Source organism: Castor canadensis, chromosome 14 (genome assembly GCF_047511655.1).
Source record: "Castor canadensis chromosome 14, mCasCan1.hap1v2, whole genome shotgun sequence".
Taxonomy (NCBI): Eukaryota; Metazoa; Chordata; class Mammalia; order Rodentia; family Castoridae; genus Castor; species Castor canadensis.
Genome location: NC_133399.1, coordinates 694,833 through 717,876, shown reverse-complemented (window position 1 = coordinate 717,876; position 23,044 = coordinate 694,833). Strand labels below are relative to the sequence as shown.

Sequence of the window (23,044 nt, the reverse complement as noted above, 5' to 3'; positions counted from 1 at the left end):
GGAGCACGCTCCACGGAGACGGGGCGGGGCTTCGGGGTGGGCGGGGCGTATCGAGGCCACGCCCCTCGGGTATTCGCCCTAAGGATTGGACATGGTGCCTCTAGATCCCGCCTCCCTCTTTTTCTTTTGTATTTTGAGCCCTAAAACACGGGGGCGGGGCATGGAACCCGTCGTGGACCCCAGTTCCTCTTTGCTGACATTGGGAGACGTCCGGCATCCCAGGTGGGCGAGGCGGGGACGGAGGAGCCCCCAACACCGTCAGAGCCCGCAGGAAAGAAGCCAAGGCTTCAGCCACTCCGCCCTTCAGACTCCTGAGAGCCACCATTGGACCGGAGAGAACGTCTTAGGTCGCTGATTGGCTCACTCACCCGTCGCTCGAGCGCTTCAGCCACTGAGAAGACGCCCCGCAGCCCCGCCTCCCTAAGGCTCACAAGAGGCGGAACAAGACCTTCAGCCGCCCCGCCCCTTTCTGGATGCGGTCGTCCGGCTCCGCCCCATCCGCACGTCAATCTCTACGAGGAAGCCCCGCCCCTTCCTCCCTTTGCTCACGTCAGTGGTCCATCTCTCCATGCGCGGCCCCGCCCCCGATGTCGTCACGAGCAATTTGCATGCGAGGCCCCGCCCCAGTCTTTGCAGGACGTCAGCGCGGACTGCAGGGGCCCGAGCCGCTGCCGTCGCTGCCGCTGCCGCGCAGCCCCGCATCGCTCACGGGGGACCCGGTCACCGCCACCGCCGGGACAGTCACCGCCGCCAGCGTCGCCGTCACATCCATCGGCGCCGGGCAAGGTGAGCGTGGCGCTTCCGGGGGCGGCTGGGCTGCTGAGTGCCTGCTTAACCTTCATTTGACTGACGGGAGGGCGGCGGGGCGGGGCGGGGGCGCGGGGCCGCATGCGGGGTGCGCGCGGCGATCGGGGTCCGTCCTGGCCGAGGCGGAGGCCACGAGGGCATAGGGTTGGGGCCGAGGGGGGGTGGGGTCCCCATTCTCCTGATTGTCACCTTCCCCGCACCCCAGCTCTGCGGCGGAGGGGGAGGGGAGGCGGCTGCGTGCGCGTGCGCGCGCGCCGTGTCCCCGGGCCGTGTGCACGCTCGCGTGAAGTGTGCGTGTGCGTGCGCGGTTAGGGGTGCATGCAGGGGTGGACGCGTGGACTTTGCGTGTGCATCCGCGCGTGCACACACCCGTGTCCCTGGAGCCGTGTGCACGCGCCCGCCGGGGTGCAGGGAGCCGTGTGCGTGCACACGCGTGGGTCCAGTGCGGGGATGGGGGGGTGATGCGTGCACGTGAGCCTGCCTGTGGCACGCGATGCAGCTCCTGGGCCTCAGTTCTCCCATCTGGGTTTCTTTTTTTTTTTTTTGTGGGGGGGGGTGAGGTGGTGGCTGGGGCGGGGGAGCTGCAGATGCGCGTGCCCGAGGGACTGTCCACGCGTGCGTGCTCTCAGCGGGGCCTTGAATGATCGCTGGGGGGCGGGGACGGATGCGAGGCGTCTCGGGGTACAGCAGGAGCTTGTGGGGTGCACACCTGTCCCCTTCCCCGCTTCCACCTTGGCCTTTCAAGGTCACAGCTCAGCTCGGTGCGGGGAGCTGAGCTCCTCCGCAGGCCTGGGCTGCAAAGCACACCGTGCTTTCCCTTGTCCTGTCCCCAGATGGCATCGGCCACGGACTCCCGCTATGGACAGAAGGAGTCCTCGGACCAGAACTTCGATTATATGTTCAAGATTCTCATCATTGGCAACAGCAGCGTGGGCAAGACGTCCTTCCTCTTCCGCTACGCCGACGACTCCTTCACGCCCGCTTTCGTCAGCACCGTGGGCATCGACTTCAAGGTCAAGACCATCTACCGCAACGACAAGAGGATCAAGCTGCAGATCTGGGTGGGTCAGGTGCCCTGGGTGACCCAGCTCTCTCCCTGCATGCGGTCACTCAGTCATCCACACACTGGGCACTTATGAGGCACTTACTGTGTACCAGGCCTGGAGGAACCCCGTTCCATCAATGGGACATCTTGAGTTTCCCCAGTTTCAGGTTCAGGCCCTGTTTTGTTAAAAGCTGTGTCCTTCCAGGGCCCAGTGTTGGGTGTGACACGGAATGTGTGGGTCAGTACCCAGCACGTGTTTGTTGAAAGAATAGTAGAGCGTTCTGCAAGTGATGTCACTCTGAGGGCTAATGTTCGTAGAACAGAGGTGACCCAGCCTGCTTTCTCTGTCCTCTGACACCTGACTGACCCTCTCCGGGCCTCGGAGGACCTGGACGGGACAGTCTCAGAGCACGGTTCTCCTCTCAGCCTCTCTGACCATGGGCTCTTCGTCCCCAGGACACAGCAGGGCAGGAGCGGTACCGGACCATCACCACCGCCTATTACCGGGGGGCCATGGGTTTCATCCTGATGTACGACATCACCAACGAGGAGTCCTTCAACGCCGTGCAGGACTGGTGAGTGCTGTCCCCGAGGGCCTGGGGGACAAAGGGGACGATGCACGAGTGTGATTTTCAACCTGGAGTTGGGGCGCAGCTCGGCGGGACAGCCCGTGCCCAGTGTGCAAGAGGCCCTGGTTCGCATCCCCGAGCCCTAGGACTTGCAGGTGACTGCAAAATCTGATGAATAAGCGAGCTGCCCGGATGCGGGGTCACTGGTGAGGAAATGTCAGAATTGGCTGAAGAGGGAGGGAGATGTGGGAGGGGTGGGGGTGGCTTTTAATGAAAGAGGGACTCTGGCCCAGTGTGGTGGCTGCGCCTGTGTCCTCAGCCCTGGGGAGGTGGAGGCAGGAAGGGGACCTGATCTCAGGAGGAGAGGGGTGGCCTTGAACCTCTGGTGACCTGGCCCCTCCCCTGACAGTGACCCCGCCCCCGACCATGGCTCCTCCCCCTTCCTGGCCACTCCCCCTGGCCTTGGCTCCTCCCCCGACTGTGGCTCCTCCCTTTCTGACCAGTTCCACCTTGGCCCCTCCCCTCTGGCCCCGCCCTCCGACCTTGGCTCCTCCCCCTTGCTAGCCCCTCCTCCAGACTGTGGCCCCTCCCCCTTTCCGGTCACTCCCCTGGCCTTGTCTCCTCCTCCTGATCGGCCATCACTGCGTCCCCCAGGTCCACTCAGATCAAGACGTACTCCTGGGACAACGCACAGGTACTGCTGGTGGGGAACAAGTGCGACATGGAGGACGAGCGGGTGGTGTCGTCGGAACGTGGCCGGCAGCTGGCTGACCACCTCGGTGAGTGCGCTGCAGGGCTGGAGGCCCACACACTGGAAAAGGGACTTGTCCCGCGCAGGTGTCACAATAGATAGGAAAAGGGAGTCACCAGCAGGTGACGGATTGACCCGTTCTGCAAAGTAGCCTCCAGCTGGGTCTTGAGGGATGTGCAGGAGTTCGCTATGCACAAAGTGAGCGATTGGGCGGTGCTGTGCTGAAAGGCTTTTATGGTTGCGGACCAGAGGACGATGCGTCTCCTGGGGTGTCTGGCCAGGGTGGACGTTTTAGGGTGAGGGAAGGATGGGAAGGTCCGATGTCTTTTCTCAGAGCCCTAAACGAGCAGGGGTGGCCCTGAGTCTCCCTTCCCGCAGGAAGGTGGCTCTGGGAGTGGGAGGGGGGACACGGCCATCACTCCTCCCGTCCCTGGCCACAGGGTTCGAATTCTTTGAGGCCAGTGCTAAGGACAACATTAACGTCAAGCAGACCTTTGAGCGCCTGGTAGATGTCATTTGTGAGAAGATGTCCGAGTCCCTGGACACCGCCGACCCTGCTGTCACCGGCGCCAAGCAAGGCCCGCAGCTCACTGACCAACAGGCGCCCCCGCACCAGGACTGCGCCTGCTGAGGGTCGCCCCACCCCGCGCGCCCGCCCCACCCCCACCCACCCTATTTATTATCGTAGCTATTTATTTATTTATTGACGATGTCCCCCGCCCAGGGCACGGCTTCCGCCCCTCTCCACGCCCCACCCTGTACATACGGCACCCTGACCTCCCAGCTCTGCCGTGGCGTGTCATGGTCACTGCTCACCCTACTTTTGAGACCCCCCCCCTTTTCTTTTTGTAACTTACACCTATCAGTTGTGAAGATTGGGCCAGATGACCCCCCAGGCCAGGCTGACTGGGTGATTGATTGATAGGAGGTGGCCGGGCATCCCAGCCCTGAGCTGTGTGGCGGGAGTCCGAGGCCACTGCTGGGGCGGGGTCTCTCTGTGGACCATGAGGTCAGAGTCCAGCACCCCACTTGCTGGGCTCTTCTCCCCAAAAGTTTCCTCTTCGGGGTGGGTTGGGTGCTGGGGGTGTATTCACCACCTGAGACCCCCCCCAGACCTGTTGTGATGTCATCAGTGTCAACTGTGTCCCCCACGTCCCTAGAGGCGTCATGACCACACCACACACACTCCAATAAAGTGAATGGACCACGCGGTGCCCCTGTGTTCGGCCCCGCCTACTCCAGCCAGGCCCACCCCTTGCCCCCGTGCAAACCCAGCCCCGCCCACCACTGCCTCCGGGCCCCGCGCACCTCCGCAAGCCACACCCACCGCCGCCTCCGGCCCCGCCCCCCTCCGCAAAGCCACACCCACCGCCGCCTCCGGCCCCGCCCACCTCCGCGCAGCTCTTGCACAAGACTTGCAAAGGCAGAGTTTAATGGCGCTTCTTCCATCCCCTGCTGGTGGTTCTGGGGCTGCCTCCAGGCGGAGCGTCCTAGGATGGGACACCCCGTGTCCCCTTGCCTTGACCCAGGACCCTAGAGAGGCCCAGAGCCGGGCCCGTGGCAGTGATGCGAGGCTGGAGTGTGGGGCTGGTCGGCCTGGTGGTGACCCTGGCTCAGGACGGGACATCTCTGTCCCAGGCCACCTGAGACTACGGGGGAAAGGCTGGGGAGGGCGGTCACATGCTGCTGGCTGTGTTCCAGATGGGGAAACTGAGGCACAGCTGTGGGCTCGGCAGGCTCCGCTTAGCCTCGGTGTCCGGACATCGGTGGGGCTGGGACGTGACCCAGGACCCTGGCCTGCTGCCCAGTGCGCTTGGTGACCTTCCGAGGTCCCCGCAGGTCCACCTGGCCTCCCTGGCGTCTGTCCTGCGGGCTGGCTTGCTCAGTCCACGCGGGTGTCCAGGGCCACGCAGGCTGGGGGTGGCAGGGGACCTGGGATCTGTCCACACAGGGGTCTGGTCAGCTGCGGACCCGCTGCGGACTCACCTGTGCTCAACCCCGGCAGGGACCGCGGAGGTGGCACCTGTCCCCCGCCCGGCTCGCATGGCAGGGTGGGGCTGGGCCCCACGCTCACCCGGTACTTCAGGTAGGACAGGTAGGTGTCCCAGCCCAGCGTCAGGCAGTTGATGTAGGTGACTCGGAACTGCGGGGGCACGAACAGGAAGTTCACCAGCTGCGCAGCGGGCCACACGCACCAGTCAGCCTGCGGGGCGGAGTGGGGCGCGGTGAGGGGCGGGGCTGCCGGGTGGGTGTGGCCAGGGCGGGGGCGGGGCTAGCGGGGAGGCCGGAGCCTTGAAAGATGTGACAGTTTAAGGGGCGGGGCAAGTGGGTGGGCGGGGTCTGGAGAGGTTGGAGGTGCTTGTCTACTGGGCGGGCGGGATGGGCGTGGCTAGTGACTGGGCGGGATCTGGACAGTTGGCTGCAGGGGCGTGGTTAGTTGCGGTGGGTGGGGCCTCGGCAGCTGGTTGGAGGTGCTTGGTTAGTAGGAGGGCGGGGCTAGGTGGGCGGGGCCAGGTGCGGGGATGGGCGGGGCCTGGGCAGCTGGCAGGTGACCTCCCACCTTGTAGAAGTCCCAGAACTTCTCCCGCAGCTCTTGGCAGCTCTGGTCCAGCGTCTGGCCCTCCAGGCAGCCCAGGCCTGGCAAGAAAACCTAGCACTGAGTCCAAGGCGGCAGAGCACTGTGTACTCGGGATGAGGAGGGTGGGGATGGACCTTGGGGACAGGCTTGGGGCAGAGGGGCCAGGACAGTCAGGTTGGATGGGCTCAGCGGAAGGTGGACAGGACACTTACGAACACGAGCCCTAGAGAGGGAGACACAGCCGCAGGAGAAAGCCGTTTAATTGTTTCTCCATCCCGGCCTCAGGGCCTTTGCACCTGCTGGTGGCTCCCGCTGCGGCTCCTCCTTCAGATCTCGGCCAGAGTGTCTAACCTCCTTCCCAGGGCCACCCATCATCGACCCCACTGGGTCCCTGAGAGTCCTGCATCTCTCACCCCGAAATGCAAAGCCCAGGCCCCCGGGGGCTGCTTACCCAGGAAGTACCAGACGCCCAGCATGGGCGAGGCCACCAGCTGATCCACCAGCACCTTCCTGAGGACGTTGGGGAGGCCACGCAGGCCCGATGCGGGGAGCACGCGGTCCAGCCACAGGTACCAGTAGTGCAGGAAGGGGCCCATACTGCAGCCCACCGCAAACATGCTGGCTGGGGGCCGAGATGCAGTCAGGGGGGGGGACGCCCCAGCCACACCCCAAGGGCACGTGTGCATGCAGCCCACCGTGCAGAACGCCCGCCCCGTGCAATGAGCACCGTGCAAAACCACCCCGTGCAATGAGCACCGTGCAATGAGCACCGTGCAAAGCCACCCCGTGCAATGAGCACCGTGCAAAACCACCCCGTGCAATGAGCACCGTGCAAAACCACCCCGTGCAATGAGCACCGTGCAAACGCCCGCCCCGTGCAATGAGCACCGTGCAATGAGCACCGTGCAAAACCACCCCCTGCAAATGCATCCTGTGCACGTCACTCAGCTGGACCCTGGGCTCTGGAATCTCGGTGAGGGGCAGAGAGGTGATGGGGACCGGGGACAGCAGGAGACAGACACCGGGGGAGGGAAGGCCCGTGTCCACGTGAATGCAAGCGAACGTCAAGGGTGCAACCAGGGGCTGAGGTCACGGTCAGGGCTCACATCCCGCTGGTGCGGTGCAGGGGTCTCCTGATCGGAGGCCAAAGGTCAAGGGTCACCCGGGGTGTAGGGTCACCTGAGCGCCGCGGGTCGAAGGTCTGGCCGGGCCGGGCGCGGATCTCCCAGGACTGGCGGGCTCCATCCCCGGCCGCCATGAGAGCGCCGCAGCCCAGCGTGTTGGTGACAAGCAGCGCGCGGCCCTGGAACAGGGGCTGCCCCGCCGTCCACAGCCCGCGCAGCCACCGCCAGCCATCCTGCGCCATCGCCACCCCGGGACCCAGGAAGCGCCGTGCCAATCCGCCCCGCCCCAGGCGCCGCCAGCCAGTCGCACGCTGTCCTCGTGACCCATGTGCCCGCCCCTAGCCGCACCAACCGACCAATCGCTGATAGCCTCGAGCTACACTGAGCCCGCCCCGAGCAATATCGACCAATAGTAAGCAGGCTTTGTTTCCAAACCGGAAGGAAACTGTCAAATACACTGACCAATTAGGAGTGTCGGAAACACATCACGCATGCCAGAGACAGACGTACTCGTATTTGCCCCGCCTCTTTCAGCACCACAGCCTATGGTTAGCCGCCGCCATAGCGCGGCCTGCCAGCACTGGCCATTGGGAGATCGGCGTCAAGTTTTCGTCCCGCCCCCCCGAGTAGCGATGACCAATCGTAGGCAGGCACCGCACTGCAAATTTCCTGGTTCTTCCGGGATGGCGGAGACGGGCGCGCCGTGGTCCCGACCGCTGCGGGGGCGAAAGCGCAGCCCTGCAAAATGTCCTCCAGCTGCGCTTGTGGTGCGCGCAGTCCACCTGCAGCCCGGGCCAGAACCCCAGCTCCGCCTGACCTTGGCCCTGACCTCATGATAATGATGCAATCAACAAACCTGTTTAAAAAAATTTTTTTTTTTAGTGCTGGGGTTTGAACTCAGGCTCTCGCACCTCAACGCTCCACCGTTTTTACGTTTTAGGTTTTTCTTTTAGGTAGGGCTGGCCTCAGACTACGGTTCTCCACCTGTGGCCTCCTACGTGCTGGGATTATAGCAGTGCCCCACCCGCCTGGCTCTTTAATTGAGATGGGGTCTCCCTAACTTGTGTGTGTGTGTGTGTGTGTGTGTGTCCAGGGTGGCTTTGAACTCACGATCTTCCGGATTTCTGCCTTCCTCCGGAGAAGATGGGATCACAGGTGTGTCCACCGCACTAAAGTCTTAATGGATCCATTTCCAGCAAGATGCAGAGGCCAGGAATTAGGAAGGCACCTGTCCCCGTCCTGTCCTGTCCTGACCCGACCCGCAGGGTCAGTGTCACAAGCACCACGGCCAGGCTGATGACATGGGCGGCCCCCACCCCCCGTTTTCTGAAACTTTCCTATAAGCAGTCCATGATCCCCTGTGCGATCTGCCCAACGAGCTCCTACTCACCCTTCAAAACCCCATTCTCAGTGCTGGTGTTCTCAGGGATGGACCCTAGGCTAGGCCTCTCTAGGGCTCCGGGGAGGGGGGTCGGTTGTCGGCTGTCAAATACGCAGCTGGACACGGTGGCCCCCACGTATCATCCCCGCTCCTTGGCAGGTGGAGACTGGGAGCTTGGTAAAAAGTTAGCAAGATGCCATCTCGATCCATAAGCTGGGTGTGGTGCCGCACGCCTGTGATCCCAGCTACTCTGGAGGCACAGGTAGGAGGAAATCCGTCCCAGGCAATGAGGCCCCATCCAGGAGAACGGAGTCACAGAAATCAAAAGGGGGGTTTATTATTTTCCTCAACGAGTGTAAACTGAGCAGCACACGGTGAGGCCCTGGTCGTGGTGGAGCTTTGGGTCCGGGCTTTGCGGTCTATGTAGAAGCTCTGCAGTTGCCGGGTGACGTCCTCTGCTGAGTCCTGGCCCACCGAGCCAGCCTCACTTGTAGCAGACCGTGCGGGGGGAGGCGGGCATGGACGAGCACACGTCCGGCTTGTCCTCGCCCTGGTACAAGTGGCACACGAGGCTGAGGAGCTGGCCGAGCTCTTTCAGAGGTTTCTGCACAAAGCCACAGGGACGGGGGGTCGGGGGTCACGCAGAGCAGGCCTGGGAGCCCAGTGCTCAGGGGACTGAGGCTGGCCTGGCTCAGAGATCTCATGACCGGTGGGACGGGTCCCCGAGGTCACCCCGACCCCCCCCCCCCGCCACCGTGCTCACGCCGTTGACGACGACCCAGGGCACGAACTCGTGCGGCGGCTGCAGGGCGTCGGTGAGCTGGGCGTTGTGGTGCATCAGCTGCAGGCCCCGCTCGCCGGTGGCACACTGCAGGATGACGCTGGGCGACACCGGGGGGGCGTACACCTCCAGGCACTGCCGGGGGACACGGACTCAGCTTCCTCCCCGTTATCTCCCCACCCAACCCAACCCAACCCAACCGTCCCCCGTGCCCGGCCCTACTTCCCCCTTGGGGACGCTTGTAAATAGTAGGCGCTCAATACGGGCTCCAGTGGAAGCCAGGCAGACCTGACGCCCCTGTGTCGTTTCCTCATTTGCTGGTCACCCCCCCCTTTCCCAAACTCCTCAGTGTCCCCAAACCCCACTTGCGTGGCTTGGGTGTTTGATGAGTGAATAAACGATGGTGGCGAATGCCTCACCCTTTGGGGACTTCTTTTGCGTACTTGGCGACTTATTTTTCACCCCCGCCCCTCAGTGGGGCGGCCCAGTGAGAAGGAAAGGCCTCGGGGTCACTCCTAACACCGCACACCCCGTTTTTCCTGAGGTTTTTGCCCTTGAACTTGGGTCTGCCCGGGATGGGGTGGCAAGGGCTGGCGCACCGGCTTCAGGTTCTTCTCCATTTCATCCATCTCCTCCATGCAGACGATGGTCAGGAAGGCGGCATCCCAGTCCAGCAGGTCCAGCAGGCAGGCCTGGGGCAGCAGGGGGTGAGGGGGCGCCCGGGGTCCCCCCAAGCCGGCCTGGGGAGCCCCGGCCCTGCGCGCTCACCTCCACCTTGTTGAGCGCGCACTCGCGCTCCCCGTGCTGGCACGAGAACTCCCACGAGCCGCCCACGCTGCGCTCCTAAAAGCAAAGCGCGCGGGGCCCCGGGTGAGGCCGGGCGCCGCCCCGCCCCTCCCCCGCCCGGCCTCAGTTTCCCCACGCACACGAGCGTTCCCATAGGGCACCAGGGTGACGTTGAGGATCTCCAGGGCCATGAGCCACGTGGGGAACAGGTCTCGCACCAGGAAGCTCCGGCAGCCCCCGCACAGGCTCTCGTAGTACAGGTCCACGGTCACGGGCGGCGCCGCCCGCGGCTTTCGGAGGGGACCCTGCAGGCACAGCCCCGGGGGCTGGCGACAGGGGACCGTTAGGGAAACTGCATACAGCGGGCGCCCCTCCAGCCTCTCCAACCCCCCCCCCCCACGCCACCCCAACCCATGGCCCCAGGGGCAGGGGGCATCCAGCAGGTGCCAGGCATCAGTGCCATCTTCCTGGCGTCACTTCATCTGCAAAAGGGGCTCCAGCCTTGCCAACAGTTGGCTCGGACCCTGGCAAACAGGAGGCGCTTAACAGCTGCACAGCCCTTTGGCCCTTCTCTCCAGGCGGCCGTGCAGAGGCCCCGCATGCAGTAAGAGCTCAGGGCCTGTGCATTTCTGCTCCTTTCTGCCCTCGGTCTCCTGGTACTGCCTTCTCGGAGGTGCACACCACAGGAGCCGAATCCTTGCACACTTCTGGTCACTTCACCCCCTCCATCCAGAGCCTTGTCCCCATTTGGATCAAGAACGGCGCTTCGCCCACGCAGCCTCCTTATTTACTGTCGCTCTCCAGGGACCCACGTGAGTCGCAAGCCCGGTGCCCCCACAGAGGCGGCGCCTAATACATGCTGACTTCCGCTCGGCGCTGCAGGGTGGCGGGTCACACTCGTGGCCGTGGCCGTGGCCGTGGCCGTGTCGAGAGCGTCCGAGGCACGCGGGCCGGAACGCGGGAGCTGCTGAGCTGGTCTGGGCTCCCGCACCCGACCCACAAGTGCGTACACAGTAGGCGCCTAATGAATGCGCGCGGGGCGAGGGGACGGGGTCTGTGACAGCTGTGAGCCAGGGGGATGTGAAACGCCTCGGAGACCCAGGGGCTCGCGGGGTGGGGGTGGGGTGTCCGGCCGGGGCTGGGCAGTGACTGTCCCTTGGGTCCCCGTGAAGTTAGGAGGCGTCTGTTCCTCCAGGGCTCCGTCCCTACCTTACAGGTGGCAGACCCCTCGAAGGACATTTCCAAGGAGCCTGCCTCGGGGACGGCGACCAGAAGGACGAGGAGCAGCGGCAGGAAGGACAGGGACAGGACGGGCGACATGGCCAGGGGGGTCAAAAGCGCGGCGACTGGAGGGCGGCGGGGCGGAAGAGGTGCTTTTATTCGGTGCGGGCCACGCCCCCGGATGACGTCACCACTAAGGCCTCGCCCCCACCCAGAGGCCTACTTCACGAGCGCCCAAGCCTAGGCCACGCCCACTGCAGGCCACGCCCCGCTACCTAGGCGCCAGTGAGCTGGGATCCTCTCCAGGCCACGCCCCCAATCACAGCGTGCTCATTCTGGCCCCGCCCCCGCCCGCCAGGTGCTGAGCCCCACGTCACGTGACCACCTGGCTGTGCTCCTCGCCGCGGTGTCGGCTCAGCCCGGCCCGGCGACATGAGGGTCGGGGCCGCCTCGGTGACCCCCGGTCCCCCAGCCTCTGGAGCAGTTGCGCTCCGCAGCCCGCGTCCCCACCGCCCTGGCCGCAGCGGACCAGAAAGCAGAAGCATGCGCGAGGTTCGGCGGACACAGCTGGCCTCCCTCCCTCTCTGGCCTGTCCCCAAGTCTTTCAAGACTGGCTGGAGGGGGGACATGGCAGCTTGGGGACCGGACCCTAGGACTCCGCTGACCGTTCAGTGACCAGGTCTCCCCTCTGCAACGGCGGCCTCAGAGGCAGGGGCTAGGGGGCTGCACCCCGGGACTGTGCGGCTGGGGACGGTCCCCAAGCAGGGGCGGCCAGGCAGAGAGAGGCTGGACCTGGGCACAGAGGCTCTGGGGATCTCGGGGGGACGCTGCAGACCCTCAGGTCAGCACCCCGCGGTCCTGCTGCGGTGGTCAGTTCTGGGGACCCCGCACCCTGCCGGAGTTCCCCTGAAGTCCCCGGGCGCAGCCACCCGCCCTGACTCACAGCCATTTCCTCCCCTCCTCATGGCTGGGGCTGGGTGGGGCCCGCGCCGAGCACCCAGCCCCACGTGCGCCTTGGCCCCGCGCTGCCCAGGCCGCAGCTCCAGCAGCGCTTGAGAAACGTCTCTGCACTGGCCACGAGTGTCCCAAACGTCCCCGTGAGGCCAGGGTGTCCAAGGCCATTTTGCAGCGGTGGTCACTGCAGAGCCCCTGAGGCTGCCCAGAGAGGGCAGGTGTGTGGAGGTCGCACAGCCGCTCAGTGTGCAAGCAGGACACCGGCCACCCGCATCCACGCCCAGGGCGCACGGTGACCTGTCACCACCGCCTGCCTCTGCCACCCGAGGCCGGGGTCAGGGATGCGGTGAGAGGGAGGGGAGGACAGCTGACACCGCAGGGTCCTCGCCCGCACGACACGAGTCACCGAGTCACCACGCTCCTGTCACCGTTTTATATCCGCGCCAATGACAGCGTACCGTACAAACCCGCGCCAGTCCAAGTGTAGTGTAGAAACCCGGGGCTTGCGCCCCAAAAACGGGGGAGAAAGGGGGTGTCACAGGAACACACAACAAAAAGCTGCTTCCCGGCGGCCCCGCCGGCAGTGTCGCATGAGGCCACCCGGTGGGGGCGGCTGTGGCATCGCTGCCTTCTGGTCTCTGGGGACTTCTGCGAACCGCTGGTTTCAGTTCAGCATGGAGAAGGGAAGCGGGGTCCCCGGGGCGGGTCCCGCCCGGCCCGGCACGGCCCAGCCCAGCCCAGCCCCAAATGTCATGGCGAAGGGTTTTTGGAAGCAGCCGGGCATGAAGTTTCTTCCTGGCCTGACCCCAGATCTATGGCTTAAAAATCGGGGCGCCCAGGCTGGGGCCGCGCAGCCCGGGGCCTCTGTAAACATGGCAGGCGCAGCTGCAGCTTGGAGGGGCCCTGCGGCCGGAAGGACAGAGGCCGGGTCAGCGCGCGGTGGGTGGCGGCCCCGGGCCCGGGGCGCGCACGGGGTGGGCGAGGGTGACGGCCAGCGCGTCGTTGTGCTGCATGAGGGATGCATGCTGGTAATGGAGCACCAGCTCCTTCAGCGAGCCGTACAGGTTGTAGGGCTCCGCGAAGCCGAAGCCGGTGGCCGTGCGGTAGATGACGCAGTGCTTGGTGTCCCCGTCCACCCTGCGAGGCAGGGACAGGGCGGGTCAGAGGGGCCCCACCCCCGGCTTCCCCCTGCTCCCCCTGGCCCGGCACACAGTCGGTGCTCAATCCGTGCGCACTCACACGACGGAGCAGGCGTAGCAGCCCCGCTGGCTGCTCTCCCGGATGAGGAACGTCCCGTCCCGCCGGCCGCTCAGCATCTCCTCCGCCTGCGTCCGGTTGATTTTGCCCACGTACCAGGTGCGCTCCTCGTGGTGCGGCAGGTCGTCCTCGTCCTCCATCAGCGCGTACTGGCTGTGCGGGACGGGGGAAAGGTGTCCCGGTCACTCGTCACCCGGCGCACTGCCGGCATGACCAGGCGTCCCCAGCAAACTCCTATTCATCTTGCACAACCCTCCCCGGATGGCCCCTTCCCCGTGTCCTTGGAGGCGGCTACTCACTCCTCAGCCTCATTTCTGATCCCCAGCCACTCGTTGATGTTCTTCTGCCGGGCGCCTTTCTGGGTGAGCCACCTGCGAGGGACGCGGGGTGAGCGCGGTGCTGGAGGGGAAACTGAGGCAGAGCCCACGGCGGCCTGGGCACATGGGCTGTAAGTGCAATGCCCCCGGGTGCCGTAAGGAGGTGGCCTCGACCAGGACGGGGCGGCTGCAGCACAGCCCTGCCCCTCACCCTTCACACGGGCAGCCAGGGCTCTGCTCCTGCGTGCCTCAGTTTCCCCGGCACTGAAGGAGCACACAGGGTCCTGGTGCCTGCGGTCCAGCGCCCCCGCCCCTTCTCTCTCTGCGTCTGTCTGTCACTCCCTCGCTCACACGGGGGCACTGGTCCTGCATCTCTCTGTCCACTTCCGTCTGTGTCCGTCCGTCCGCCCCGCTCACAGCAGGCCCTGGTCCCACATCTGTGTGTCCGTCCGTCCGTCCGTCCACGTCCGTCCGCCGGCTCACAGCAGGTACTGGTCCCGCGTCTTGCGCAGGCGCAGCAGGTCGGGCTTCAGGCTGTTCATGCGCTTGTCGATCTCGCGGTTGTCCGACGCCTGCGCCCGCAAGTCCTGCTCCAGCTTGGCGCGGCTCTCGTGGATCTCGGCGATGCGGGACTTGAGCCGCTCCGAGTTCAGCAGGATCCTGCGGGCAGGGAGGGGACGAGAGGCGTCCACGCTCCTGCCCGAGCCCTCCGTGCGCCCTCTGATCGCGCTCTCTGGCGGACTCCTACTCGTCCTTCCCCGGGCAGGGCGGCAGCGAACCTCTGCATCTCCTTCTCGTTGCCCTCCCGCCGGAAGCGCTCCAGGTACTCCTTGCTGCACTTCTCCTGCGTCTGGCCTTGCTCCTCGAAGATCTTGATGGTCTCGTTGAACGCCTCGATGGCTGTGCGCTTCATCTGCAGCTCCTGGCGTGGTGGGGGTGGAGGGGACACAGCCTCTGTGCCTCCCCGGGTTCCCCAAAACTCCCTCACGAGGGCTGAAGGCAGTGACCACTCTAGCAGGGAGGCTGCTCACCCTGCAGAGTGAACTCTTACGCAGCCTTCAAAGTCCCACCCGTCAAGCCCCTCCCTCCTTTACAGCCTCCTTTGCATTTTCAACACGGGGTCCTGCCATCAGTGCTGGACGGTGGCCCAAGTAATGGTCACAGACTGCTGTTCTGACTGATGGCCCGTGCCTCGGTGTCCCGGCGCGGGCGGTACCTGTGAGGTCCGCGTGTACTCCTCGTACAGCTGGTCGTACTCGCGGCTCTTGTCCTGGTACTGCTGGTGGTAGACCTTGAGCTGGGCGCCCACGGCCTCCACGCTGTCCTCCTTGACGACCTGGTCCTGCTGGTGCTTGGACACGGGGTAGAGCAGCCGCGTGTCCAGCTTGGCGTTGTACTGGGCCAGTGACTCGTGGCGGTAGTGCGTGATGAGGTCCACCACGGAGCCGAAGGTCAGCGGCTCCGAGAAGCCGTAGTGGCCGTCGCGGTGGAAGACCTTGATCAGCTTGTTGTTCCCGCCCTTCCTGCGGGGACGGCGTGGTGTCCAGCGGTCCCGCGCCCAAGCCCCTCACCCCCAGCACCGGGACCCACCTGAGCGTCAGCGTGTACTCGCCCTGGATCTTGCTGGACGCGTCCCGCACGAGGAAGGTGCCGTCGGGCGTGTCCCGCAGCTTCTCGTTCACCTCCTCCCTGGGGGACAGGATGTCTGCCCCTGCCCCTGCCCAGTGTCCCCTACTCCTGCCCACTGCCCACTGCCCCTGCCCAGTGTCCCCTACTCCCGCCCACTGCCCACTGCCCCTGCCCAGTGTCCCCTACTCCTGCCCACTGCCCCTGCCCCGCCACACCCTACCTGGAAATGTCCCCCCAGTACCACTCAGCGTCCTGCAGGGCCGGCGCGCTGCCCCCGTTGGCCGGGCCCGGCTTGGCCCTGGACGGCTTGGGCGGCAGGGCTGGGGACCGAATGCACGTGAGGCGCCTGCTGAGAACCGAGGCTGCCCCCACCCCACAGCACGGCGCGCAAAGCGGGGTCACCTGGGGGCGCAACCTCCCGCTCCTCCAGGAGCTCACGCAGCAGCTTCTCCACCAGCAGCGCGGGGAAGTCGGGGCTCGGCTCGCTCCTGGGAGAAGGGGAGGTGCGGGTCAAGGCTGGGCAGGGCCTGCGGGCTGTGTGCACAGGCAGGTGTATGCAGGAGACGACCCATAAGTGCTCACCACACGCAGGCAGCAAGAGACCAACGCTGGGCATGCAGGGGAAGGTGCGGGCCCCGCCCCTCTTCACTCCAGCACAGCTTTGGGCCAGGACACAGCCACGCCCACCTAAAAGTTCCCCCTTCCCTCTCTACAGCGCTGAGGCTTTTTTGGCCAGGCCCCAGCCACTCAGATCTGACCACGACCCCAGAAAACCGCTCCCCTTTGCTGTGGTTCAGTCCCTGCGACCACGGCCCCCCCCACCCCGCTCAGCCACGCCTTTACCCCCTTTCGCATTACTTTCCAGCCACGCCCCCAACCCCCGCCCCCGCGCAGCTCAGCCACGTCCCCGCCCCCTGCTCAGCTCAGCCACGCCTTTCCCTCCTTTCGCATTACTTTCCAGCCACGCCCCCAGCTCAGCTCAGCCACGCCTTTCCCTCCTTTCGCATTACTTCCCAGCCACGCCCCCAGCCCCGCCCTCGCCCAGCTCAGCCACGCCTTTCCCCCTTTCGCATTACTTTCCAGCCACGCCCCCGCCCCCGCCCTTTCAGTTAGGCCTCTGCCCAGAGCCTGCGACCACGCCCCTCTTGCCCCATTAGATTCCCCACTGCCGTGACCACGCCCCCGCCCCCGCCCCCGGCAGGCTGGGAGCCGCAGCTCACCCGTCAGGCGCGCCCCCTGGCGGCGCGGTGGGCAGCAGCAGCGGCCCGAAGGCGGCGGCCAGCGCGCGGACGGCGGGGCCGGGGGCGGGCGCGCGGCGGGCCACGCGCGCCAGGTGCTGGAGCAGGAAGCGCAGCGTGAGCGCGCGGTGCAGCGGCAGCGTCGGGGGCTCCAGCACCGGCCCCACGGGCCCCGCGGCCTCTGCGGACAGACGGCCAAGGCATGAGCCCCGGCTGGGCTGCAGCAGCCGACCTCCTCCCTCACCTGCGGGCCGCGCTCCCCGCCGCGCTCACCCCGCAGGGCCCGGTGCGCCTCGGCCGCGGCCTCGGGGGTCAGCAGGGCTGCAGGCAGGGCCCGCAGGAAGGCCTTGATGCCGTCGGACAGGGCGGCGGTGTCCCACTGGTCCACGTCCCCCAGGGCCCAGTCTGCAGGTGCAGGGGACAGTCCGACCGTGCGCCTCCCCGGCACCCCCCAGGCCCCCCAGGGCTCCCCTCACCTGTCCTGGCGGCCGGCAACTCGGGCCTGCAGAGAGCGTCGCCGTCCAGCCCTGGGGACAAGGGAGCAGGTGCCGTGCCCGCAGGTGCACCGCTTCCCGCCCAGTCCCCTCTGTGCAAAGGGAGCCCGGCCACCGGGCCATTGCCACGGCCACGCCGGCTGCTCACCTGTCTGCTCCATGGCTTCCACCAGCCTCACCAGGATGGGGGGCGCCACGTCGGGCGGGGAGAACTGCTCGGGCAGGTCGGGGAGCGTGAGGCCTGGCAGGAGGGGACGGTCCGTCGGTGGGGCCCCAGCTCAGGACCCCCGTGCTGGGGGGACCCCCGGCCCCTCTCCCCCGAGGGCTCTGTGCACGAGGACCGGCTCCCCGGGTAAGACCTCAGGGATGCACACACCAGGTGAAGAGGGCTGGCCCCTGGCCCCTGGCCGCTCCCCCCAAAGCCATGCAAGCTCCAGCCCTATTGGAAACGGGGTCTTTGCGGGTGCAGGTAAGGTACGGATGTCAGGTGGGCCCAGTCATGCCTGCGGGGTTGTAAGAAGAGGACACAGGTGGAAGTCACCATTCCAGACTCAAGGGAAATCCCATATTGCCTTCAAAGCCAGGAAGGAGCAGGCTGACTTTGAACTTGGCCTCTGGAAACATGAGGGAATAAATTCCCACGACTCAGGGCCACTGCTTGTGGTGTCTCCTTACGATGAAACCCACAGAACAGGCTGTGAGCTCCACTGTCTGCTGTGCAACCCTGGACATGGTGCCCACCCTCTCTGGGCCACGGTCACCTCAAAGGAAAAACAGGCAGGTGTGGCCTGTGCCCCATCTTTTGTGGAGCTGGGGACCCCCCGGTCCCTGCACATGCCAGGCAGCTCTACCTGAGCCGCACCCCGCTTGCCATGGCCTCTCCCTTCTCCCTGCAATCAAGACTGGCAGGGAAGGAAGTCCAGCTGAGCCCAACAGCTGCGACAGGGCCTGCCCCTCTCTGCATCCCGTGCACCCCTGGCCTGGCCTCCTCGTGGCCCATGTCCCCCTCGCAGGGCCCTCTGTGTGCAGCCCCGCCTGTCCCACTACCATTTGGGACTCTGGCCCTCGGCGGGACGCCCTGGCACAGAGCGGGGACAAGCCAGGGCCTGTGCTTCTCAGTGAAGGGCCAGGTGACGCCTCAGGCTGGGGGAGGCCCAGCTGCACAGACGATGCCATAAACAAACAAAAAAACTGAGGAAGCACCAGGGAAGGGGGGCAGCAGACCAACCTGGCCCAGGGTGACCTGTGTGTAAAATAGGGAGGAAGGTCCCCCAGGGTCAGGCACCCCTCACTTCACAGAGCAGCTCCCCGCGGGGGCACAGCTGGGGGCCAGGCCTGCAGCTCTGTGCGTGAATTCCCCGGCTCCAGGCAGGGCCAGGTGCAAAGGACCCCATCCTGCTGTTTCCAGAAGAGAACCTGAGGTCCCGCGGGGGTCACGCAGCCCAGGAAGGCTTGCAGGGTCAGGCTGGGGACACGTGGGTGCTGTGTGCGGGCCAGGAGGGAGGGTGGTGCCTGTTACCAGGGGGAGAGGCAGGCTCTGGCCGCCGGCCCGGATGGGGCCTCCGAGGCTCCTCCAGGCCTGGCCCGGCTCTGCAGACGCCAGATGCCGGGTGGGGGGGGACGGCCAGGCCAGCACGGCCTCGGCCCATCCGTCCCCTGCTGCGAGGGCTGGCCCGGGTCTCTCAGGGCAGCGTCCCCTCACGAGGCCGCCCCAGGTGAGCGGCCTGTGCCTGCCCTGTGGTCTCCTGGCCTACACCCAGGACCCCCACGATGCAGGCGGCTTGGGGCAGACCGTGCTGGGTGCTGGGCCGCCTTCAGCCGCCTCCCCACGACTCCAGCCTCAGTTTCCCTGGCTGGATCCTTTTCCCTCACATCACAGGGCCGTGATGCCCCAGTGCCAGCACAGTCCTGTGGAGCGGGGACGCCTGGGGTCTAGGACAGGGACGTGGGCGGCCTCCCCTGAGAGTCACCCTCAGTGGACTTCATGGCTCCTTCGTTTTGGAAACAGGAAAATCATTCGGTGGCCGCCCCTACTCTCTCTGCTCTGCCCTGGCCCTGCTGTGACCTCCCCACCTTGGGGCCTTTGCCCCCTGCCTGGGCAGAGGCCCTCGGCTCCTCCCACACCAGTCCCTGTCCCCACGGTACAGGCCGCCACCCAGCCACACCCTTGACGGTTCCTGAACCAGAGTCCTCACAAGGGCAGGGCCAGGCCTGGCATCACCAGGACGGCCCACCGTGGACAGCAGTGTCATGACCCGGGCATCCGGTCACCGCGGAGAAGAGACTGAGGGTCCCAGGGGACCTCCCCTCTCCACCGCCTCTGCTTACCTGGCTCAGGGGCTCCGTCGTGGGGCCTGGCGGGCAGCGGGCGGGGGCCTCGCGGACGAGGGCCAGGCCGGGCCAGGGCCACGGGCCCCAGGAACTCCACGTAGGTGCCGGGGAAGTCACCGCGCTGCCGTGTGCGCTCGTTAAACCCGGGCATCCAGCCCACGCTCTGCGGGCAGCGCTCGCTGCCCTCGCTCACGCCCAGCGCCTGCAGGGCCGCCCTGCTGACCACCAGCATGTCGCCGGGCAGCAGCTCCAGGTCCTCAGGCCGCTCCCGGCGGAACGGGTACAGCGCGCGGTACTGGAAGCCCTCGGCGCCGGCCATGGTGGCCGCCTGGGTGGCTTGGGGCGCTCAGGTGGCTGCTGGGGGCCCCGCTGGCCACATGGGCCGGGGTGCGGGGTCCGTGAGTTGGCCTTGGGCCCGGGTGTCTACTTCCAGCAGAAGTCGGGGCGACCGTGGGGATCGCTCATGCTTGCTGTCCCAATGTGACACAGCCGTGACGAGGGCTGTGTGTCGCTCTGTGCACCATGCGTCTCCCACGCTGCGTGGGTCTGTGCAGTGCTCTTGGGTCACTCGGCCACTGGGTCCCCCAGCAGATGGTGGCGCTGCGGCCAGTGGCTCACTCACTTCCGCGGGGGGCCATCGGAGGCTGAGGCTGCCAGCTCCTCCGGCTGTGCCAGACGAGATGGCCAAGGGCACAGGCTGTCACCATGTTCAGCCACAGAGACAGACCTGGAGGAACAGGGACGGGACAGAGTCAGCAGCTGGCCCACAGACACGGGCCCAAAGATGGATCAGCATGTCCAGGTGACCTGCAGCCGGATCCTGTTCTCTCTGCGCCTCAGTTTCTCTGTCTATGAAATGAGCTGTCCCACGTACACTGTGCACTCAGCCAACAGCTCGGTAGAGAAGGGGGAAACTGAGGCTCAGAGCAGGGAGGTCAGGAAGAAACCAGGAGCAAAAGCCACACCTGCCAACTCCGGGCTTAGACAGACAGACGCAGGCTGCAGGTGCAAGGCCACCTGGTGAATAGAACTCAGATCAGTGGATGAAGCGGGTGTGTGTGAGTGGGGTGCTGGGTGTGCTTTTGGGTGGCAGCTGAGCAGTGAAGGAAGCAGAAGACGGAGAAAACGGTGAGGAAGGAGCCCCAAGTGGAAGCTCAGAGGTCTGTCCCAGCCAGAGGACCCCAAGTCTGCAGAAAGCGGAAGGAGAGGGTCCCCAACAACGGAAAACACAGGGAGGCATCAACAAGCGCCAATGGGGACCTTAGCTCCGGGTGGGAGGAGGATGGACGTGGACAGAGAGGGTGCTGCACACTCCCCCGAAAAGCCTCAAGCTGGGGGTGCAAAGCTCAGCCTCATGGGGGACCTCGTGGGGTGCAGAGCTCTCCTGGAGGCCCTGAGGATGGCCTGGCAGAGGCAGGGGCCATGCTAGCACTTGGCATGGGGACAGTGGTGCCAAGAGCACCCCAAGTGCCAAATGCAAAGTCCTGGCTTTGTCCCCGGGGTGCAGGGACCGTGACAGGTGTCCAGCACGGAAGCGGAACCCAAATGCCCTTGTCCCCACCTGCCACGGGGGGGAAAAATCGAGTCCAGGAGCGGGCACCCACCGTGCGCCCTGGTGAGCGCGCGCGCGCGCACGCGCAGCAAGGCGGGGGGGGGGGACGCGGCGGCGCGCACGCACGCACTCGCGTACGCACGCCTTCGACCCGGGGGACCCCGCAGCAGAGGGACGCCGGAAGTGGGTGTACCCCGGTTTCCCCCCGCCCAGCACGATCTCGGGGTGGAGGGGCGGCTCCGGTTTCCCACCTCCCACACACACACCCGAACCCCGAAATCCGTCCGAACTGTCTCGGGCGTGCGCTTGGCCGCCGACCCCCAATTCCCGGGACTCGCGGTCGGTCTGCCTTCCAACGCGGCCCGCGAGCCCCGCATACGAACCCAGCCTGGCCCGTTCCGCATTCACCTGGTCGCGGCCACCGTCACATTGAGCCGAGCCGAGCCCAGCCCGCCTTGTGGTTCCACCGCGGCCGCCCGTCGCCTCAAATGCGGGATCCCGGCGTCAAGCCGCCGCCGCCGCCGCCGCCGCCGCCGCCGCCGCCGCCACCACCACCACCGCCGCCGTTCCGAACCGCCGGGCCCGCCCCCTGACGGAAATAGCCGAGTGCACTCGGGTTCCCGAGGCCACGGCGAAGTTAAGGAAGGGACATAGGATGGCTGAGTGTTTCCGGAAAGAGCCGAATGTACCCCCGCGGGACTGCAGGAGTTGTTAGCGCGAGAGAGCCGAGCGTTTCCGGAAAGAGCCGAATACAGTCGGGTTGCGCGGATCATCCAACGCTTTGACGCTCGGCTGGTCTAGTGCCTTCCGATCGTTTTCGGAGATACCCGAACACAATCGAGCGTACTCGGTTCCAATTCCATGTCGGCCCGGGGAGTTGAGACCGGACGACTTCGTCCAGCTTCCGGAAATTGCCGAAGCTTGGACAGTTCTGGAGGGAGGGTTATGAGGCGGTCTCAAAATCTCAGCGGAAAACAGTAAAGGGCGCAGTGTGCCTCAGAAAAATTAAGCTTTTCCGGAACCACTCGTGTCTCCCGTTTCCATGGCACCCGCCCGCGTCCGGAAGCACCTGAAAGATTTCCGGCCTTGCAGTTGCCCAGAGCGTGGCCGGCTTGTGGACAGCTGCACGATTGTTTCCGGAAATACGCGGAATTGGGGAAGGGGCGTGGCCAAGGGTGTTTCCGAGCGGCCGACCGGCTGGCGAAGATCTCCGGAAATAGCCGATCCCTCTCGGGACGGGTTCGGGGAAGTGCTCTAATTGCGAGGCCCAGCCCAAGCAAAAACCAGAAAACAAAGGACATAGAAACGGCTAATTTGTCTTATTGACGTAGCTTAGGGCTCCACATGGGGATATGGATGAAGCTTTTTGTTTTTCTTTTAGAACGAGGTTTATCTGTGTTGCACTGTTTGGTATTGAACTCCTGACCTCAAGGGCTCCTATAGTTCCCGCCTCCCAAGTGGCTGGGGGCTCTGGGGCTCTGGGGCCTGGATTGAGTATTTAAAAAACCACAAGGCTCATGTGCGGGATAAAACACCCCAGGGAGAATCTCACTGGTGAACTCCTATGCAACCTGCAAAACCCACTCCAAAGGACTCATTACCCCGAGTTGTTTTCACACCCACAAATGCACACATTAGGCCTCTTTGTAAATATGGGCTTTTATTCACTGCCAGCTGCATACGGCAGGCATGACACGATACGCACAGCCTCGGTCTCCCCCTCCAGCCCCGGCAGGGCTGGGTTGGGACCCACGGCGGATACAGAGCCCTCACAAGCAATCGGGGAACAGCCGTGTCGCCAGCCTCCTCCAACGGCCTCCCCGAGCCATGGCGGGACAAGGCCCTGCCCCTGGCTGGCCTCAGCTGGGACTGTGCCTTGCAGGTGACCAAGACGGCACGAGTGAAAGCACTCAGCACACAGTAGGTGCTTAATAAATAGTCGTTGAGATTAGTCTTGTAAACACGAGGGAAACTCAGGCACAGAGTGGGAAAGCCATTTTCCCCAGAGACACACAGTGAAGCTGAAATTCAAACTCGGGTCATTGATGTCCCCAGATGGATTTTTTTCTTTTTTTTTTTAAGGGCTCAGACACACAGACTCGTCAACAAGTGGACACTCTTCTCCTGCACTGGCAGTGCCTCCCTGTAGACAGGGTGGCCTCTGTTTAGATCTGGCGAACTCCTATTCACCTGTCAAAACCTCAGCTCCCACACCCCCTCCTCTAGACT

The 23,044-nt window shown here is 65.3% G+C and overlaps 4 protein-coding genes across 7 annotated transcripts; 1 reads left to right on the top strand and 3 right to left on the bottom strand.

Moving 5' to 3' along the window:
• Window positions 1-626: 626 nt before the first annotated feature.
• LOC109683685 (ras-related protein Rab-3A) lies at window positions 627-4,386 on the top strand. The gene is made up of 5 exons (XM_020159674.2): window positions 627-786; window positions 1,641-1,868; window positions 2,309-2,427; window positions 3,076-3,200; window positions 3,613-4,386. Exons 2-5 carry the CDS (start codon window positions 1,641-1,643, stop codon window positions 3,801-3,803), a joined length of 663 nt encoding a protein of 220 aa, XP_020015263.1. The 5' UTR covers window positions 627-786; the 3' UTR covers window positions 3,804-4,386.
• A 201-nt stretch (window positions 4,387-4,587) lies between these two features.
• On the bottom strand, window positions 4,588-7,160 carry LOC109683684 (mpv17-like protein 2). Of its 2 annotated transcripts, none has more exons than XM_020159673.2 (5): window positions 6,930-7,160; window positions 6,202-6,372; window positions 5,733-5,809; window positions 5,247-5,315; window positions 4,588-5,111 (listed from the first exon to the last, which is right to left on the bottom strand). In XM_020159673.2, exons 1-5 carry the CDS (start codon window positions 7,114-7,116, stop codon window positions 5,055-5,057), a joined length of 561 nt encoding a protein of 186 aa, XP_020015262.1. In that variant the 5' UTR covers window positions 7,117-7,160; the 3' UTR covers window positions 4,588-5,054. The 2 variants fall into 2 exon arrangements, with proteins under 2 accessions (XP_020015262.1, XP_020015261.1); XM_020159672.2 differs by having other exon boundaries at window positions 5,247-5,375; window positions 6,930-7,158.
• Window positions 7,161-8,567: 1,407 nt separating this feature from the next.
• LOC141416565 (gamma-interferon-inducible lysosomal thiol reductase-like) lies at window positions 8,568-11,191 on the bottom strand. The gene is made up of 6 exons (XM_074053549.1): window positions 11,032-11,191; window positions 9,963-10,148; window positions 9,805-9,879; window positions 9,636-9,728; window positions 9,019-9,171; window positions 8,568-8,859 (listed from the first exon to the last, which is right to left on the bottom strand). Exons 1-6 carry the CDS (start codon window positions 11,140-11,142, stop codon window positions 8,740-8,742), a joined length of 738 nt encoding a protein of 245 aa, XP_073909650.1. The 5' UTR covers window positions 11,143-11,191; the 3' UTR covers window positions 8,568-8,739.
• A 1,224-nt stretch (window positions 11,192-12,415) lies between these two features.
• LOC109682553 (phosphatidylinositol 3-kinase regulatory subunit beta-like) lies at window positions 12,416-21,381 on the bottom strand. Of its 3 annotated transcripts, XM_074053546.1 has the most exons (15): window positions 21,224-21,381; window positions 19,261-19,990; window positions 17,081-17,173; window positions 16,915-16,965; window positions 16,712-16,843; window positions 16,421-16,619; window positions 15,603-15,688; window positions 15,421-15,520; window positions 15,162-15,260; window positions 14,788-15,094; window positions 14,351-14,493; window positions 14,055-14,231; window positions 13,554-13,625; window positions 13,237-13,407; window positions 12,416-13,134 (listed from the first exon to the last, which is right to left on the bottom strand). In XM_074053546.1, exons 2-15 carry the CDS (start codon window positions 19,580-19,582, stop codon window positions 12,927-12,929), a joined length of 2,160 nt encoding a protein of 719 aa, XP_073909647.1. In that variant the 5' UTR covers window positions 19,583-19,990; window positions 21,224-21,381; the 3' UTR covers window positions 12,416-12,926. The 3 variants fall into 3 exon arrangements, with proteins under 3 accessions (XP_073909647.1, XP_073909648.1, XP_073909649.1); XM_074053547.1 differs by lacking the exons at window positions 19,261-19,990; window positions 21,224-21,381 and adding an exon at window positions 17,309-18,200; XM_074053548.1 differs by lacking the exons at window positions 19,261-19,990; window positions 21,224-21,381 and adding an exon at window positions 17,436-18,200.
• Window positions 21,382-23,044: the final 1,663 nt, after the last annotated feature.

What these genes read in the sequence shown, in the direction of transcription:
- LOC109683685 (XM_020159674.2), top strand. Translation starts at nt 1,641, where the DNA reads ATGGCATCGGCCACGGACTCCCGCTATGGACAGAAGGAGTCCTCGGAC. An exon ending in GGATCAAGCTGCAGATCTGG is followed by an intron (nt 1,869 to 2,308) that starts GTGGGTCAGGTG and finishes CTTCGTCCCCAG; the next exon opens with GACACAGCAGGGCAGGAGCG. An exon ending in GCAGCTGGCTGACCACCTCG is followed by an intron (nt 3,201 to 3,612) that starts GTGAGTGCGCTG and finishes CCCTGGCCACAG; the next exon opens with GGTTCGAATTCTTTGAGGCC.
- LOC109683684 (XM_020159672.2), bottom strand. Translation starts at nt 7,116, where the DNA reads ATGGCGCAGGATGGCTGGCGGTGGCTGCGCGGGCTGTGGACGGCGGGG. An exon ending in CTTCGACCCGCGGCGCTCAG is followed by an intron (nt 6,373 to 6,929) that starts GTGACCCTACAC and finishes CTCGGCCCCCAG; the next exon opens with CCAGCATGTTTGCGGTGGGC. An exon ending in GGGCGTCTGGTACTTCCTGG is followed by an intron (nt 5,810 to 6,201) that starts GTAAGCAGCCCC and finishes TTTTCTTGCCAG; the next exon opens with GCCTGGGCTGCCTGGAGGGC.
- LOC141416565 (XM_074053549.1), bottom strand. Translation starts at nt 11,142, where the DNA reads ATGTCGCCCGTCCTGTCCCTGTCCTTCCTGCCGCTGCTCCTCGTCCTT. An exon ending in TGCCCTATGGGAACGCTCGT is followed by an intron (nt 9,880 to 9,962) that starts GTGCGTGGGGAA and finishes CTTTGCTTTTAG; the next exon opens with GAGCGCAGCGTGGGCGGCTC. An exon ending in CCTGGGTCGTCGTCAACGGC is followed by an intron (nt 8,860 to 9,018) that starts GTGAGCACGGTG and finishes GGCTTTGTGCAG; the next exon opens with AAACCTCTGAAAGAGCTCGG.
- LOC109682553 (XM_074053546.1), bottom strand. Translation starts at nt 19,582, where the DNA reads ATGGCCGGCGCCGAGGGCTTCCAGTACCGCGCGCTGTACCCGTTCCGC. An exon ending in GGCGCACCGGGCCCTGCGGG is followed by an intron (nt 16,620 to 16,711) that starts GTGAGCGCGGCG and finishes GTCTGTCCGCAG; the next exon opens with AGGCCGCGGGGCCCGTGGGG. An exon ending in GAGTACACGCTGACGCTCAG is followed by an intron (nt 15,095 to 15,161) that starts GTGGGTCCCGGT and finishes CCGTCCCCGCAG; the next exon opens with GAAGGGCGGGAACAACAAGC.